This window comes from Emericellopsis cladophorae (assembly GCF_022114955.1).
Source record: "Emericellopsis cladophorae strain MUM 19.33 chromosome Unknown NODE_6_length_900724_cov_123_231613, whole genome shotgun sequence".
In the NCBI taxonomy this organism is placed as follows: domain Eukaryota; kingdom Fungi; phylum Ascomycota; class Sordariomycetes; order Hypocreales; family Bionectriaceae; genus Emericellopsis; species Emericellopsis cladophorae.
In genome coordinates, this window is record NW_026250931.1 from 764,068 (window position 1) to 775,529 (window position 11,462).

The window sequence follows — 11,462 nt, forward strand, 5'->3', positions numbered from 1 at the left end:
TCAGCAGGGGTGCTTGATTGAATCTAATGGGAGGTTGCAATGCTTGGAATGGAGAATGATGTCAAAGTAGACCCGGAGTTGCGAGCGCGTCAACAACTGGTGGGGGCGGCTTTGTTTACTTTCTGGCACATATGGTCCGAGCGGCAAAACAATCACAGTGTGTGCACAGTAATTTTGACATTTCGCACAGTCCTCTCAACGGTGAGACGTTAACCTGAGGCAGCATGAGGTAGAATTCAGGTCCAATCCACAGAGCATCGCGTAAGGAAGGTACTGGCTGGTATAATTATTTCGCGCTTGTTTTGTTTTTTTTAATCTATTAGATATACTCAAGTAATTTTCCATGTTGAGGACCCAAAATGAACAACTTTTGTTAACAGAACGCTCATTTGATCATCAACCCTCTTCTCCGCCAACAAACCTTTTTCGCGCTATATATTGAGCCCAGTACGCCAACCCGTTCATAACCTGCGGCCTCCTGTACCAGTTCCATGCGAATCGTAACAATTATACCTGCAGCCTCGACAGCGTGCCTTCATGGGGATACGTATCCCCATGGTTGTGAATATGTGTCGAGCCAAAAGTGGCAAGATCAGAACAAGAAGCAGCAAAACTCCAGCGAACCCAAGTGTACAAATACTGCGCCTCCCGAATATGAAACGGGCCGCCTAATGAAGACGTATAAGGCGTAGCCGAGAACCTGCTCGAGCTTTAGTGGCTTTTTTGCTCGCGCATAGATTCGGGGTGCGATGCCGTCTCAGCGAACGCTGGGATCCACCTGATACGATTGTGAAGGAAACGCCATGCTGGCGCTCAGGCCGAAGGGATCCCAGTCCATGTTCTGATGATCGAGCAACGAGGTCATGGATGGGTAGTTCTGGCCACCGTTCATCGAGGGCGGTTGGTGCTCGTGATGCGGGTGTGGAACGTGTCCGGGACCATTCGACGCGGGGGACAGCAACTGGGGACCTTCGTTGGCAAAGTTGCCTGCCGCATAGGGTCCAGGGCCGCTGGGTGTCTCAATGTCAGACTCCTCCGCCACGTCTGGCGGCGCATCGTACTCTTGTTCTGCGGCGGCGTTAGTCACTACAGTACACCACGATCGTTTTCATCAAACTTACCCAGCTGCTCCAAGTGGGTCTGGAACCCTGGTGTAGGATAATATGCTGCACCGTTGCTTACCGATGGTGTCTGTCGCATAGCCGGTCGTCGTGGTGGCGGCTGGGAACGGTGGTTTTGCTGCGGCTGATGATGCTGTTGCTGCTGGGAAACAGGCATTCCATGGATGTGTGGCCGTGGCAATCCAGGGGCCGTTCCCCTTACCGAGAGATTGTCGGAGGCGGCTGGGGAGAAGCCAGATACCGGGTTGGTGGGTGAGTTGGAGTGTGAGGACGGGGTTGGGCGCGTCTTGGGCGAGGCAGAAGTGATGTGTCCTTGCCCGATGCCATGGGCAGGATCACTCTTTGGTGCAATGCCAGAGTTCGAGCGCCGTGAATGATGGTGGCGGTTGATCAGCGCCCTCTGGATTGGAGGCGGCTGGACCAGGTTCTGGGGCATGTGAGTCGCCCCGAGGTCTGAGCCACCAGTCTTTGCGTTCAGCTCGGACTGGACGTCAATGCCCTTCTCGAGCAGGATACGCTCGAGGAGTGAGTTTTTGTAGCGCAGCATCAGGCACTCGTCCGCTGCATTGCGGTGAGCCGTCTGCAGACTGTGGAGGTTGGTCTCGTGCACACGAATGGTTTCCTCCAGCTGCTTGATGTACTCGGTTCGACGTTCTCGGAAGGCCGCCTGGGCTTGCCTGTTCCTCTGCTTGCGTTCCTCCGAGGTGGCGTAGATCTGGGGCACGTGGATTAGTACCTCCACTAACACACAGGGTCATGACACGGGGAGCACTTACAGGCTTGCGACCACCTTTCCGCTTGGGCTGCTGGCCGTCCTGAGGGATGGAGTTGTTGGCCGCGCCAGCGGAAGGGGGATGACTGCCTGGGGGCGCATGAGCCATGTCATCGCCGTCTCCCATGGGAGACGAGCCGATGGAGTCGTCGTCGTCCTCCAAATGGTGGTGTTCGTTGGGATGATGATGATGGTGTGGCGGCGGCGGAACAGGCTTGGTGTCGATGGACATCTTGTCGGCCATGCCTCCAATCGAGGCCGTGTCCCACGAGCAACAGGCGACGGCGCCGCGTGCGACGCACGGCGACAGCGGGCAAGGGACCCCGGGGCACCGGGCGGCGGACGGATCAGATCGCCAGCGTGAATTCGGCACGGCGCCGGGTGAAGCAGACGGGCGTGCAAGTGACGTCCGGGTCGCGATTGTGGAACGTGCTCTCCGTGTCAAAGGCCGGAGGTGGTCTTGGTGCGCCCGTTGAAGATGCTGGATTGCGGGCGTTGCGGGCGCAGATGACAGATGGGTACGACGTACTGGAGTCGACAGGCGTCTGACGTGCCTATCAGAGAGCGAGGGCACACGTAAGGGGAAACAGGCTGGGAAGCGCGCGTCCGTCTGTGACCAAAGGTGGTGGTATCTGATAAGGCGAGACGAGTATGCCTGCAATTTGGTTTGCTAACGTTTTGCTTGCGTGCGGGCGCTGGCAAAAATGGGGGGAGATAACAGTGACAGAGAGAAATTGAGGGACAGCAGTTTATGTAAGGTAATGAGAATGGAACGCCGGGCGGGGGAGGAAATCTCTGGCCCAATTAGCACCTCAGCTGACCTCCATTTTTGCACGGCACGCCTCCTGTCCGACCTCGCTCCAGGACCAGTCCGCTCCATGTTCAGCTTAACTCAATCTTTAATGAGCCCCCTGGGCCCCGAATCTGGGGAAGTTGTCGTGCGAAAGATTGAATCCAATTGCCTTCGCTTGGTGCCAGTGGTTCATCATTTGGCTTTCCCTCTGTCGCCGGATCGCCCTGTCGGCAGGCCTTGCCTTGTGTAGTGGCGGTCCTTCCTTGCCCTGAGCCAAACGCACTGAAGATCCAGGTCAAACCCAGGTCAAACCCCCACACACCCCTTCTCGCTAGAGACACCCTGCCTGATAAGCCTTCTTCAGTTGATCATCAGTCAATCCGGTTGGCAACACCTCGTCCATCTCTTTATAATAATTAATGCCGGGCAGCATCGCCGCCAGCTTCTCTCGTTTCACTCGGGAGCCGTCACCTCTTGTGCTGGCCTCAGCGTCGCAGATTGACGGACCTAACCTGTTACTCCATGGGACACTGCTGCGATTGGCCCCAGGCGGACAGGCGCCTCCAAGTCCGTGTCCACCACGTACGCATCATTCATGTCCACTCCGCCCTTTGTGGCCTGAGCTGAGGCATTTGCCCGCTTTCACCGTTTGGTGCTCCGTCACATGAGGCTTCTTCCCCTCTCTTCACTCTTCATGAACGTCACGTGCATCTGGCTGAGCTACAGCGAACGAGCTTTCATCCATGCATCAAGTGAAGTTACAGCCAGTACCTCATGTGAGGCCACTCTGCAATTTGTCAGGAGAGAAGGTCATGATGATATGGTTTTCCCTTTTCTATCGTGGCAGATCTCTCTCACTCTGCGTGTTCCGAAAGGTCCGGCTGTCGTATCTTCTTCGGGCCCCGCCAAACCAAGACGCGCATCTCCGCGGTGACTTCTGTCATACCCTTTTCTTCGTGACGTAGGTACTTGTACGCTCACCAGCTCAAGAAATGAACGGTTGGGTGCTGGTTTTCACCTGACAACAGACGTCACGCCCTCGGCCTGTTTGAACCTGCTGCTATTTCAATCAAGTAGCGGTTGGGATTCTTAGAATTGGCACGTTCAGGCGTACGCAATGGCTTCTTCAGCCCAGGTCCAGTCGACAATGTGCCCGAATAACCAAATCGCTACGTGTTTGCAGCTATCATGATGTAACGCTCATGTATCAAGTTATGCCGTCCGTCCCTCACATAGTGACAATTACTTTTCAATCCCTTTTCCTTCCAGGATCCAGATACCCCCACGCCCACTACGCCTTCAAGATACGCTCGAGCTCTTTCACAACCGCGTCGCCCACCTCGGCTGTCTTTGCGCTGCCGCCCATGTCCTTGGTGCGTAGCCCTCCGTCGATCGCAGCGCGCACGGCCTCCTCGACAGCCTTGGCCTCCTCCGGCAGGTTGAGCGAGTAGCGCAGCATCATGGCGACAGAGAGAATGGTGCCGATGGGGTTGACGATGCCCTGGCCCGAAATGTCCGGGGCCGATCCTGCGACTCTTGTTAGCTGCGCGCCATCACTGCGCTCATGGGAGGGGCCACTTACCATGGATGGGCTCGTAGATGCCGTTGCACTTGCCCTTGCCGTCGGGGATGCCGCTCAGACTCGCGCTGGGCAGCAGTCCAATGCTTCCAGGGATGACACTGGCCTCGTCGGAGATGATGTCGCCAAACAAGTTGCTTGTCACCACAACGCCGTTCAGACCGGTGGGGTTCTTCACCATGATCATGGCCGCGCTGTCGATGAGCTGGTGCTCAACCTTGAGATCGGGAAACTCCTTCTCAAAGGTCTCGGTCATGACCTTGCGCCACAGACGGCTCGTGGCCAGAACATTGGCCTTGTCCAAAGACCAGACCTTCTTGTCACCTCGACCACGGGCGAGGAAACCAGCCAGTCGCGCAACGCGCTCGATCTCGGGGCGTGAGTACGGCTCCATGTCCCATGCCTCGCCGCTGCCATCATCTTCTTTCCGGTCGCCAAAGTAGATACCACCCGTCAACTCGCGGACAATGACAAAGTCGGTGCCCTTGCACACCGAGGCCTTGAGCGGCGAGTAGTCGACCAGGCTGTCCGAGGCGAAGAAGCAGGGCCGCAGGTTGCCGTAGGTGCCCATCTCCTTGCGGATCTTCAGGAGGCCCTGTTCAGGGCGCACCGCGCCGGTGCCCCATTTGGGTCCGCCGATGGCTCCGAGCAGGACGGCGTCGGCGGCTTGTGCGGCTTGGAGGGTTTCGTCTGTGAGGGGAGTGCCGTGGGCGTCGATGGAGCACTGCGGTGAGTTGTTGTCAGTATATGGTATAGGTTCATGCTCGTCTAGCCGAGATCGGGGAGCTGCAACATACGCCGCCCATGAGATGTTCCTTGAGATTGAACTTGCCAGCGGAAGGCTTGTTCGCCTCAATCGTTTTAAGGATCTTTGCATGTGTAAGCCATGGCGTACCACGAGCAGACCCGCTTTGTCCGTGTATTCACCTTGATGCCCTCGGCAACGACCTAACGCAGACGTGTTAGTGCTTGTTGGACTCTGGTCTGGCAGCTTGGCCGCTCACCTCCGGACCGCAGTGGTCACCACCAAGAACGACAATGTTATGCTCCGCCATTGTAGACTACCAATTGATCCCAAAGGCGCGTCAGGTATTAGTGAATAGATAGAAGCTTGGGTATCGCGGGGTTGATGAAGCTCCCTTGAAGAAAACCCGCCCCGCCTCGCGCCGGGTTTTGTAGTAGGGCGTCAAGGCGCCGATGTCGGAATCTCCGGCTCCGTTGAATACCGAGTAGTTCGGCATTGCACTGAATATTCTGAGCCTTTGATGAGCACACTAGTTTTGGGCGTATTTCTTTTCCATAGTTGCATTGCTTTTTGCGAGAGTGTGCTGTCCAAGCGTTGATCTGAGTGCACGCATTTGCTATGATGTCACACGAACGAGTTCTGCTCGAGGGTTATACCTCGAATTGTCAAGGTCGCGAGTGTGTATATGATCGAAATCACTTGCGATATGATGGATACCGGGCAGTTCATGGCCCAAAAAGCACGAGGAATCAATAAGATACTGGGTCAGCTGTATCAGTGGCCAATGTATGTAATGCGTAGGGTAGGTGACTAAGCGGAAACAGAAGGACATCCGGACACCAGCGAGGAGTATACTATCCTCCAAGTCCACATCCGACCAGGACCCAATACGTCCAAGTGCTAGCTTGAGCACACGTACAAATCTACGTCCATGCGTCAACGAATTTAGATGGGTTCTGCCTGATCTAATTCACGTTGGTTGTCGCATCTCTTACAACACACCTTCCGAGGGAGTTCTGGGTGTCGAGGTGCTTGTGGCACTAGCAAGCGTATATTCGTCAACTTGGTATCACCAAGCCAAAAGTATCAAGGCCACGGCGGTAAAAAACGCAGCCCATGTTGCGCCGACCCAACTTCCCATGCGAGGTGCGCCACTGTCCCACAAGAGCATGACCTCGCCCACCTCATCACGCTCGTCGATACTGCACACTGCGGTGCAGCCCTCGTCGTCATCGTCCCGAACGGACAAAGAAGCAGACCTCTTCTTGCTGGCCTCCACACCATCCGTCGTATTGTAGATCATCTCGATCCACTGTATTTGAAGATAGGCCTCGTCGTACACGGACATGTTCCCGCTCCAGCTGCCACCGTTTCCCCAGGCGTTGAAGATGACGCGGCACGGATCTGTTGGTGTCTGAAACTCAATGTTGGCCGTCTCCTCCCCGTCGACATACCAGATCACCGTGTCGGGCGTCCAGTCCATGCGGTGTACCATCCACTCGGACCACAGGCGGTTGCCGGGCGTTGATGCGTTCCTCGTCGCCTCGGGAAATTCGTCACCATCATCAGAGTAAGAGGGCTGGTTGGTGTACTGAATCTTGTCCCGGCGCCCTTTGGTTAGGATCTCGATATCTGACTCTTGCACATTTGCAAGCTCGTCGGAGTCTCGGTAGGTGAACATGGCGGTGACAGCACCTGGGGCCCCGATGGTGCGGGCGAGCATGCGGAGTGACACGTAAAAGTAATCGCTATTGCTGCTTATCTCGGCTGCCGTTTGAAATTTGGGGAAGCGCTTGGTACGCATGGTGAGGAAGGTATCTGAAGTAGCGTCGTCATCGTCATCGTCTTTGGCCTCAATGTACACATTGTTGGGTGTGTTGACCATTGTGACCGTGCTGCCGTCATGGTCGACGTGACGGCTCCATCCTTGAAGTTCCCACACGCCTAGAAAACCCTCGCTCTCGAAGTAGTCGCTTGACGTCGAAGCGTCCGAGTTGGCCGTCACACTATCCAGCGGGTCTGGCACGTTGACACTGGCCTCCAGGTCGCGAAAGTCAAAGAACATGCGCTGAGAGTAGTATGTAGGCACCGAGCCGTTGATGAGGTAGCAGCCGCAATCGCTTTGGTTGACCGGCTGAGGCTCATCTTCTGCAACCACGATAGTAAACAGAATTGCAGCAAGGGCGAGCCTAGTCGCCATGATGCTGGTTAGTATGCTCAAAGACACAAAGGTGAGAGAACCGGAGCCAACCGGGACTCAAAAGAGCCCAGCTCGATGTTAGCATTTTGTTCAAGTATAATTATGCTTTTCTTCTGAGGCATCGTGCCAATGCGACCATACGGCTTACGCAGATGGAGCCTGACAAAGGAACGCGCCCACTTCGGCGCTAGGCGCAGCAGCTGATTCTGCGGGAACTCGGCAACAAGAATATAAGAAGCACATTGGCATCTGCTAGCTTGACACAGAAAAATGATCGCAAGATGTCAGCTCAAGGGTCCAAGGACCGCCGTCCAGGCCTTGGTGACAGGGGTAGACGTTGGGCCTTTTGAGCCACCGCCGTAGCCATGGTGGTACCTGGAGGATGCATAATGTAGGCCAAGGAATGCAATGACAGCATAAAGTCCAGCCTTGAACCGGTCAAGGCTGACTGTATCTACCAGTGCGAACTGCGTCGAGCCAAAGGCACTTTTCTTGAGTACGACACATGGTTTCAAAAGAGGCGAGGGAACTCATTGCGTGGTGGTACATAGTAGGCAGACAGATGGCTGTCATAACTCACGGGTGTGAGGAAAATCCGGAGCCGTCCCACAGAGTGAACTGCTTGGACTTCACCGCCTACCAATACTGCCCGCTAAGCGACGTGATGCGCCTCCCGCTTCCCTCCATCAACAATCTTTCGTCATTCACCAGCGAAAAGCGCTGATTGACTTGCAGCCATATCACATCTTGATCCATCACTGCTAAACCACAGGTGCACACCTAAGTATCATGACGTATAGTATGCCTTCAGGAGACTCACACCTGCAGATGACAGACTTCACGTGAGAGCATCTCTTGAGCCGCCATGTCGTCGCAAGATTCGCCCAATACCCCTGCGCAGGAGGCATCGCCCCCGCGCGCGCAAGGCCAGGCCCAGGAGCAGCATACGCCGGAGGCATCCGCAGCGGGCCAAACCGACGCGAGTGCGCCAGCTGCGAAGGATGCGCCAGAGCCAAAGCCAGACAGCGAGGCGCCGCCCCTGCCCAGCGAACCCGTCCCAGATGGCCCTCCTCTACCGAACGAGCCTCCACCGCAGCCAAAGCCAGAGGACGATGGATGGGACTTCCAATGGGACCCCAGCTCCTGTTCGTACTTCTTCTACAACCGCTTCACAGGCCAGTCGCAGTGGGAGAACCCGCGCGTAGCCACCAGTGCGACGACGGACGCCACTGCAGCTGCAGTTGCGGCTGCGCCAGCCGCTGCTGCTGCTGCTGCTGGGCCCCAACCACCCGCGTCCGAGAAGCCGGCGGCCGGTGGCTACAATCCCGCGATCCACGGTGACTATGACCCGAACGCCTGGTACGCGCAGGGCGACGAGGCAGATCCGGCCGAGGGCGAGCAGACAATAGGCGACGGGGCTGTTCCTGGCGTGCCGGGCGTGCCGGGCGTGCCGGGCGATCCATTTGCGACCACGGCGCAGTTTAACCGCTTCACGGGCCAGTTTCAGACAGAGGAGGATGGCCCTGGGCGGCACACGGACGAGGCCAAGTCGAAGCGGCAGATGAATGCCTTTTTCGACGTGGATGCCGCGGCCAACTCGCACGACGGACGGAGTCTCAAAGCGGAGCGGTCGAATAAGAAACCCTCGAAGCAGGAGCTCAAAGCGTTCAAGGAAAAGAGGCGGGCGAGGAAGGAGGAGAAGCGGCGCGCGTGGCTGCGGGACTGAGGATTTGCATGGTGGGAGTTTGGATCTAGGAGTCAGGAGTCTGTTTGGGTCGGATGGCGTGCGTTGATCGAATTCAAAAGGCTTTAGTATAATAGAGGGTATGCATCTAGATCGTTTCTGCTTTTACTTTTTTTTTTTTACCTCGTGATAATGCGTCCAGTTACTCGTCATCACTGTCGTCATCTAGGTCGATTTGTAGATGCGCGCTCTCGCCGCTGTCGCTGTCCTCATCGACCGCCATCGTGGAGACTCCGGCTTGGGGCTGCGCCAGATTCGGAGCTGGCGTCTCCAGCTCTTGACGCTTTGGCGATGTGACCTCTGCACCCTGATGCTTGCGCTTGGGCGGCGAGCTTTCTCTAGGACGAACGTTTCCGAATCCGCCATAGACTGTAGTCGTCTCATCATCGTTCACCTCGAATGGGTTGTTCGGCTTCGGCAGATCGAGCTGGGGGGCGGCAGGCAAGGTCCCGGGTTGTAGTGGTGCGGCTGCCTGGGTCTCTGCGTCGCCCATCTCGTGGTCTTCTCTCTCGTCGTCCGCCGCCTCGTCCTCGCTCTCGTCGTCCTCGTCGTGCTCATCCTCATTCATCTCTCGATCCTCTTCAATCCCCGAGGCTCGACCTGCCTCAGGGCGCAGATTGGTCCTGAGTATCTCGAGCGTCTGGTCCTGGGGAAACTGCTGCGTCAAGTGAGGCAGTATGCTGGGATATTTCCTCCCACGCGTGTCGACATATGGGTTCAACACGCTGGCCACCATGGCTCCGCGATTGGACGTCAGGATGGCCGTTTGATCAAGAAGACTCCGGTGACTCGGCTTGAGGTGCTTTTGCGGTAGGCGAGTCAGCAGAGTAGTGAGCAGTGTCGAAGCAGCGACCTTGTGACCAGCCTCCAGAGGCACCGCTTTCTGTTCGGCTGTCGCCTCTGGCTTCTGGAGGAAGAGGTCGGCGTTGGCGGCCAGGCCATTCTTCTTGCCGTCTCCCGCACTGGCTGTATTCTTGGGCTGCTTAAGATAACCAGCGTCCTCTTGCAAATCGCGGCAAGTCGCTCCAATGACAGGCTGCAGCATATCGACAGTGGTCTTGGGCAATGCTGGCCCTGTAAGCACCAAGAGGTCGTGGAGCGTAGCGTAACTTGTCGAGCGGATAGCGGGTATGCTGATGGCCGAGTTGAAGACGCGCAGAATCGTGTCGGACAAGTCTGATACGTAGGGAGTCATGTCATCTCCCAGCCGCTGGAAGAGTGCCTGTATGAGGCGTAACGCAGCCATGTGCACGTCCGGTATGACGCTCCAGAGGTCTTCCTTTTCGTCTCTCCCGATTGCAGCCTTGGTCTGCAAGGCCTGGTCCCAGCTTGACTTGGGAGACAGCCTGGCGACCGCGCACACACGCGTGACTGTATCTGTGAGCTTTGTCAATGGCACAGCAACGGCGCCTTTGGTGGAGTGGCGCAAGCAGGTTGAGAGAAAGTCGAAGAGCCCAACGAGCCGCTGCGAGCCTGCATGTACTCCTGACCATGAAGGATAGTCGTCTGTCTTGGCGCCGCCAGTAGTCATGGGCCCATCGATTGGCACCTTGGGGCGAGGGTTTCCTGAGGTTGGCTCCCAGGACTCGTCCACAGCACGCAGGACATGGTCGGCCGTGTCATGGATGTTACTGACGATGCCATCCAGCAGCTTGGCCCACTCTTCACTCCCGCCCGACTTGGCTGCCACATGGTGCTGCGTGGCAGCCAGGCGCCTCGCAGACTCTTGAAGGGACTGCGGCACGCTGAAGTCGTCGGTCTCTGTCGGCGCAAGGAACGGCCGGATGGCGGTCAATGTCTGGTTGCTGGACGGTCGGAATGTGGCTGGGTACAGAGGAATAAGGGTTGAGAATGCATCGCAAATAGTCTCGACGACACTGAGTGGAGTGGACGTCACCGCGCCCGTCGCAGGTACCTTGATGAGCTGCACACATGCCGTGGCGAAGGCTGGAATGGTGGGCGTCGCAATCTCGCGGACGAGGGTCTGGTAGGGCTGCAGAAGCGCATAGATCCTCGTAAGAGTGACAATGGCCAGTTCCTTGGACGCGACAGGATCGCCCTTTTGGACGATGGACAGGAGACCACGCACCCAAGGCTCACAGCCGCGCAGGACCTCCCACCCCCCCACATCGACGGCGGATTTGATGAGGGCAATGGCAGCGAAGCGAGCCTCGCGGGTGCGACTGTTGACGAGTGTCGTGATGCTGGTCTTGAGCTTGTTGACCAGCTGTGCGCTTTCCGCCGCCTCGCCCTTGGCCTTGCCGTCTGCAGGCGTCGACAATGCATGCCTGCATCGGACTACATGGCTGACGAGGGAGGGCAGCGCATGAGGCAGTTGCTGCGGAGGGACTGAGGTGAGTTTCCGACAGAGCACGCGCAGATCCGGGGGAAGTAGAGTCGACGACATGGCAACTGGGCCGGCTGCCTTGGATCAACGGGGAAGGATCGATGGCAGCGGGACGCTGGGCGTGCAGAATGAGTCTGATAATAGTATGTTGAACTTTTTTT

The 11,462-nt window shown here is 57.0% G+C and overlaps 5 protein-coding genes across 5 annotated transcripts; 1 reads left to right on the forward strand and 4 right to left on the reverse strand.

Annotated features, from left to right (window-relative positions):
- Positions 1 to 757: 757 nt before the first annotated feature.
- J7T54_001812 (uncharacterized protein) lies at positions 758 to 2,137 on the reverse strand (the record flags this gene model as incomplete). The annotated part of the gene is made up of 4 exons (XM_051503849.1): positions 758 to 1,068; positions 1,122 to 1,263; positions 1,324 to 1,836; positions 1,898 to 2,137. The coding sequence occupies 4 exons, from the start codon at positions 2,135 to 2,137 to the stop codon at positions 758 to 760; spliced, it is 1,206 nt and encodes a 401-aa protein (XP_051364792.1).
- Positions 2,138 to 3,977: 1,840 nt separating this feature from the next.
- On the reverse strand, positions 3,978 to 5,320 carry J7T54_001813 (uncharacterized protein; the record flags this gene model as incomplete). Its single annotated transcript, XM_051503850.1, has 5 exons — positions 3,978 to 4,213; positions 4,269 to 4,989; positions 5,063 to 5,134; positions 5,193 to 5,213; positions 5,270 to 5,320. 5 exons carry the CDS (start codon positions 5,318 to 5,320, stop codon positions 3,978 to 3,980), a joined length of 1,101 nt encoding a protein of 366 aa, XP_051364793.1.
- A 759-nt stretch (positions 5,321 to 6,079) lies between these two features.
- On the reverse strand, positions 6,080 to 7,210 carry J7T54_001814 (Beta-glucanase-like protein; the record flags this gene model as incomplete). The annotated part of the gene is made up of 1 exon (XM_051503851.1): positions 6,080 to 7,210. The coding sequence occupies one exon, from the start codon at positions 7,208 to 7,210 to the stop codon at positions 6,080 to 6,082; it is 1,131 nt and encodes a 376-aa protein (XP_051364794.1).
- An 865-nt stretch (positions 7,211 to 8,075) lies between these two features.
- J7T54_001815 (WW domain-containing protein) lies at positions 8,076 to 8,936 on the forward strand (the record flags this gene model as incomplete). Its single annotated transcript, XM_051503852.1, has 1 exon — positions 8,076 to 8,936. The coding sequence occupies one exon, from the start codon at positions 8,076 to 8,078 to the stop codon at positions 8,934 to 8,936; it is 861 nt and encodes a 286-aa protein (XP_051364795.1).
- A 160-nt stretch (positions 8,937 to 9,096) lies between these two features.
- Positions 9,097 to 11,361, reverse strand: J7T54_001816 (Pre-rRNA-processing protein-like protein; the record flags this gene model as incomplete). The annotated part of the gene is made up of 1 exon (XM_051503854.1): positions 9,097 to 11,361. One exon carries the CDS (start codon positions 11,359 to 11,361, stop codon positions 9,097 to 9,099), a length of 2,265 nt encoding a protein of 754 aa, XP_051364796.1.
- Between the last annotated feature and the right edge of the window lie 101 nt (positions 11,362 to 11,462).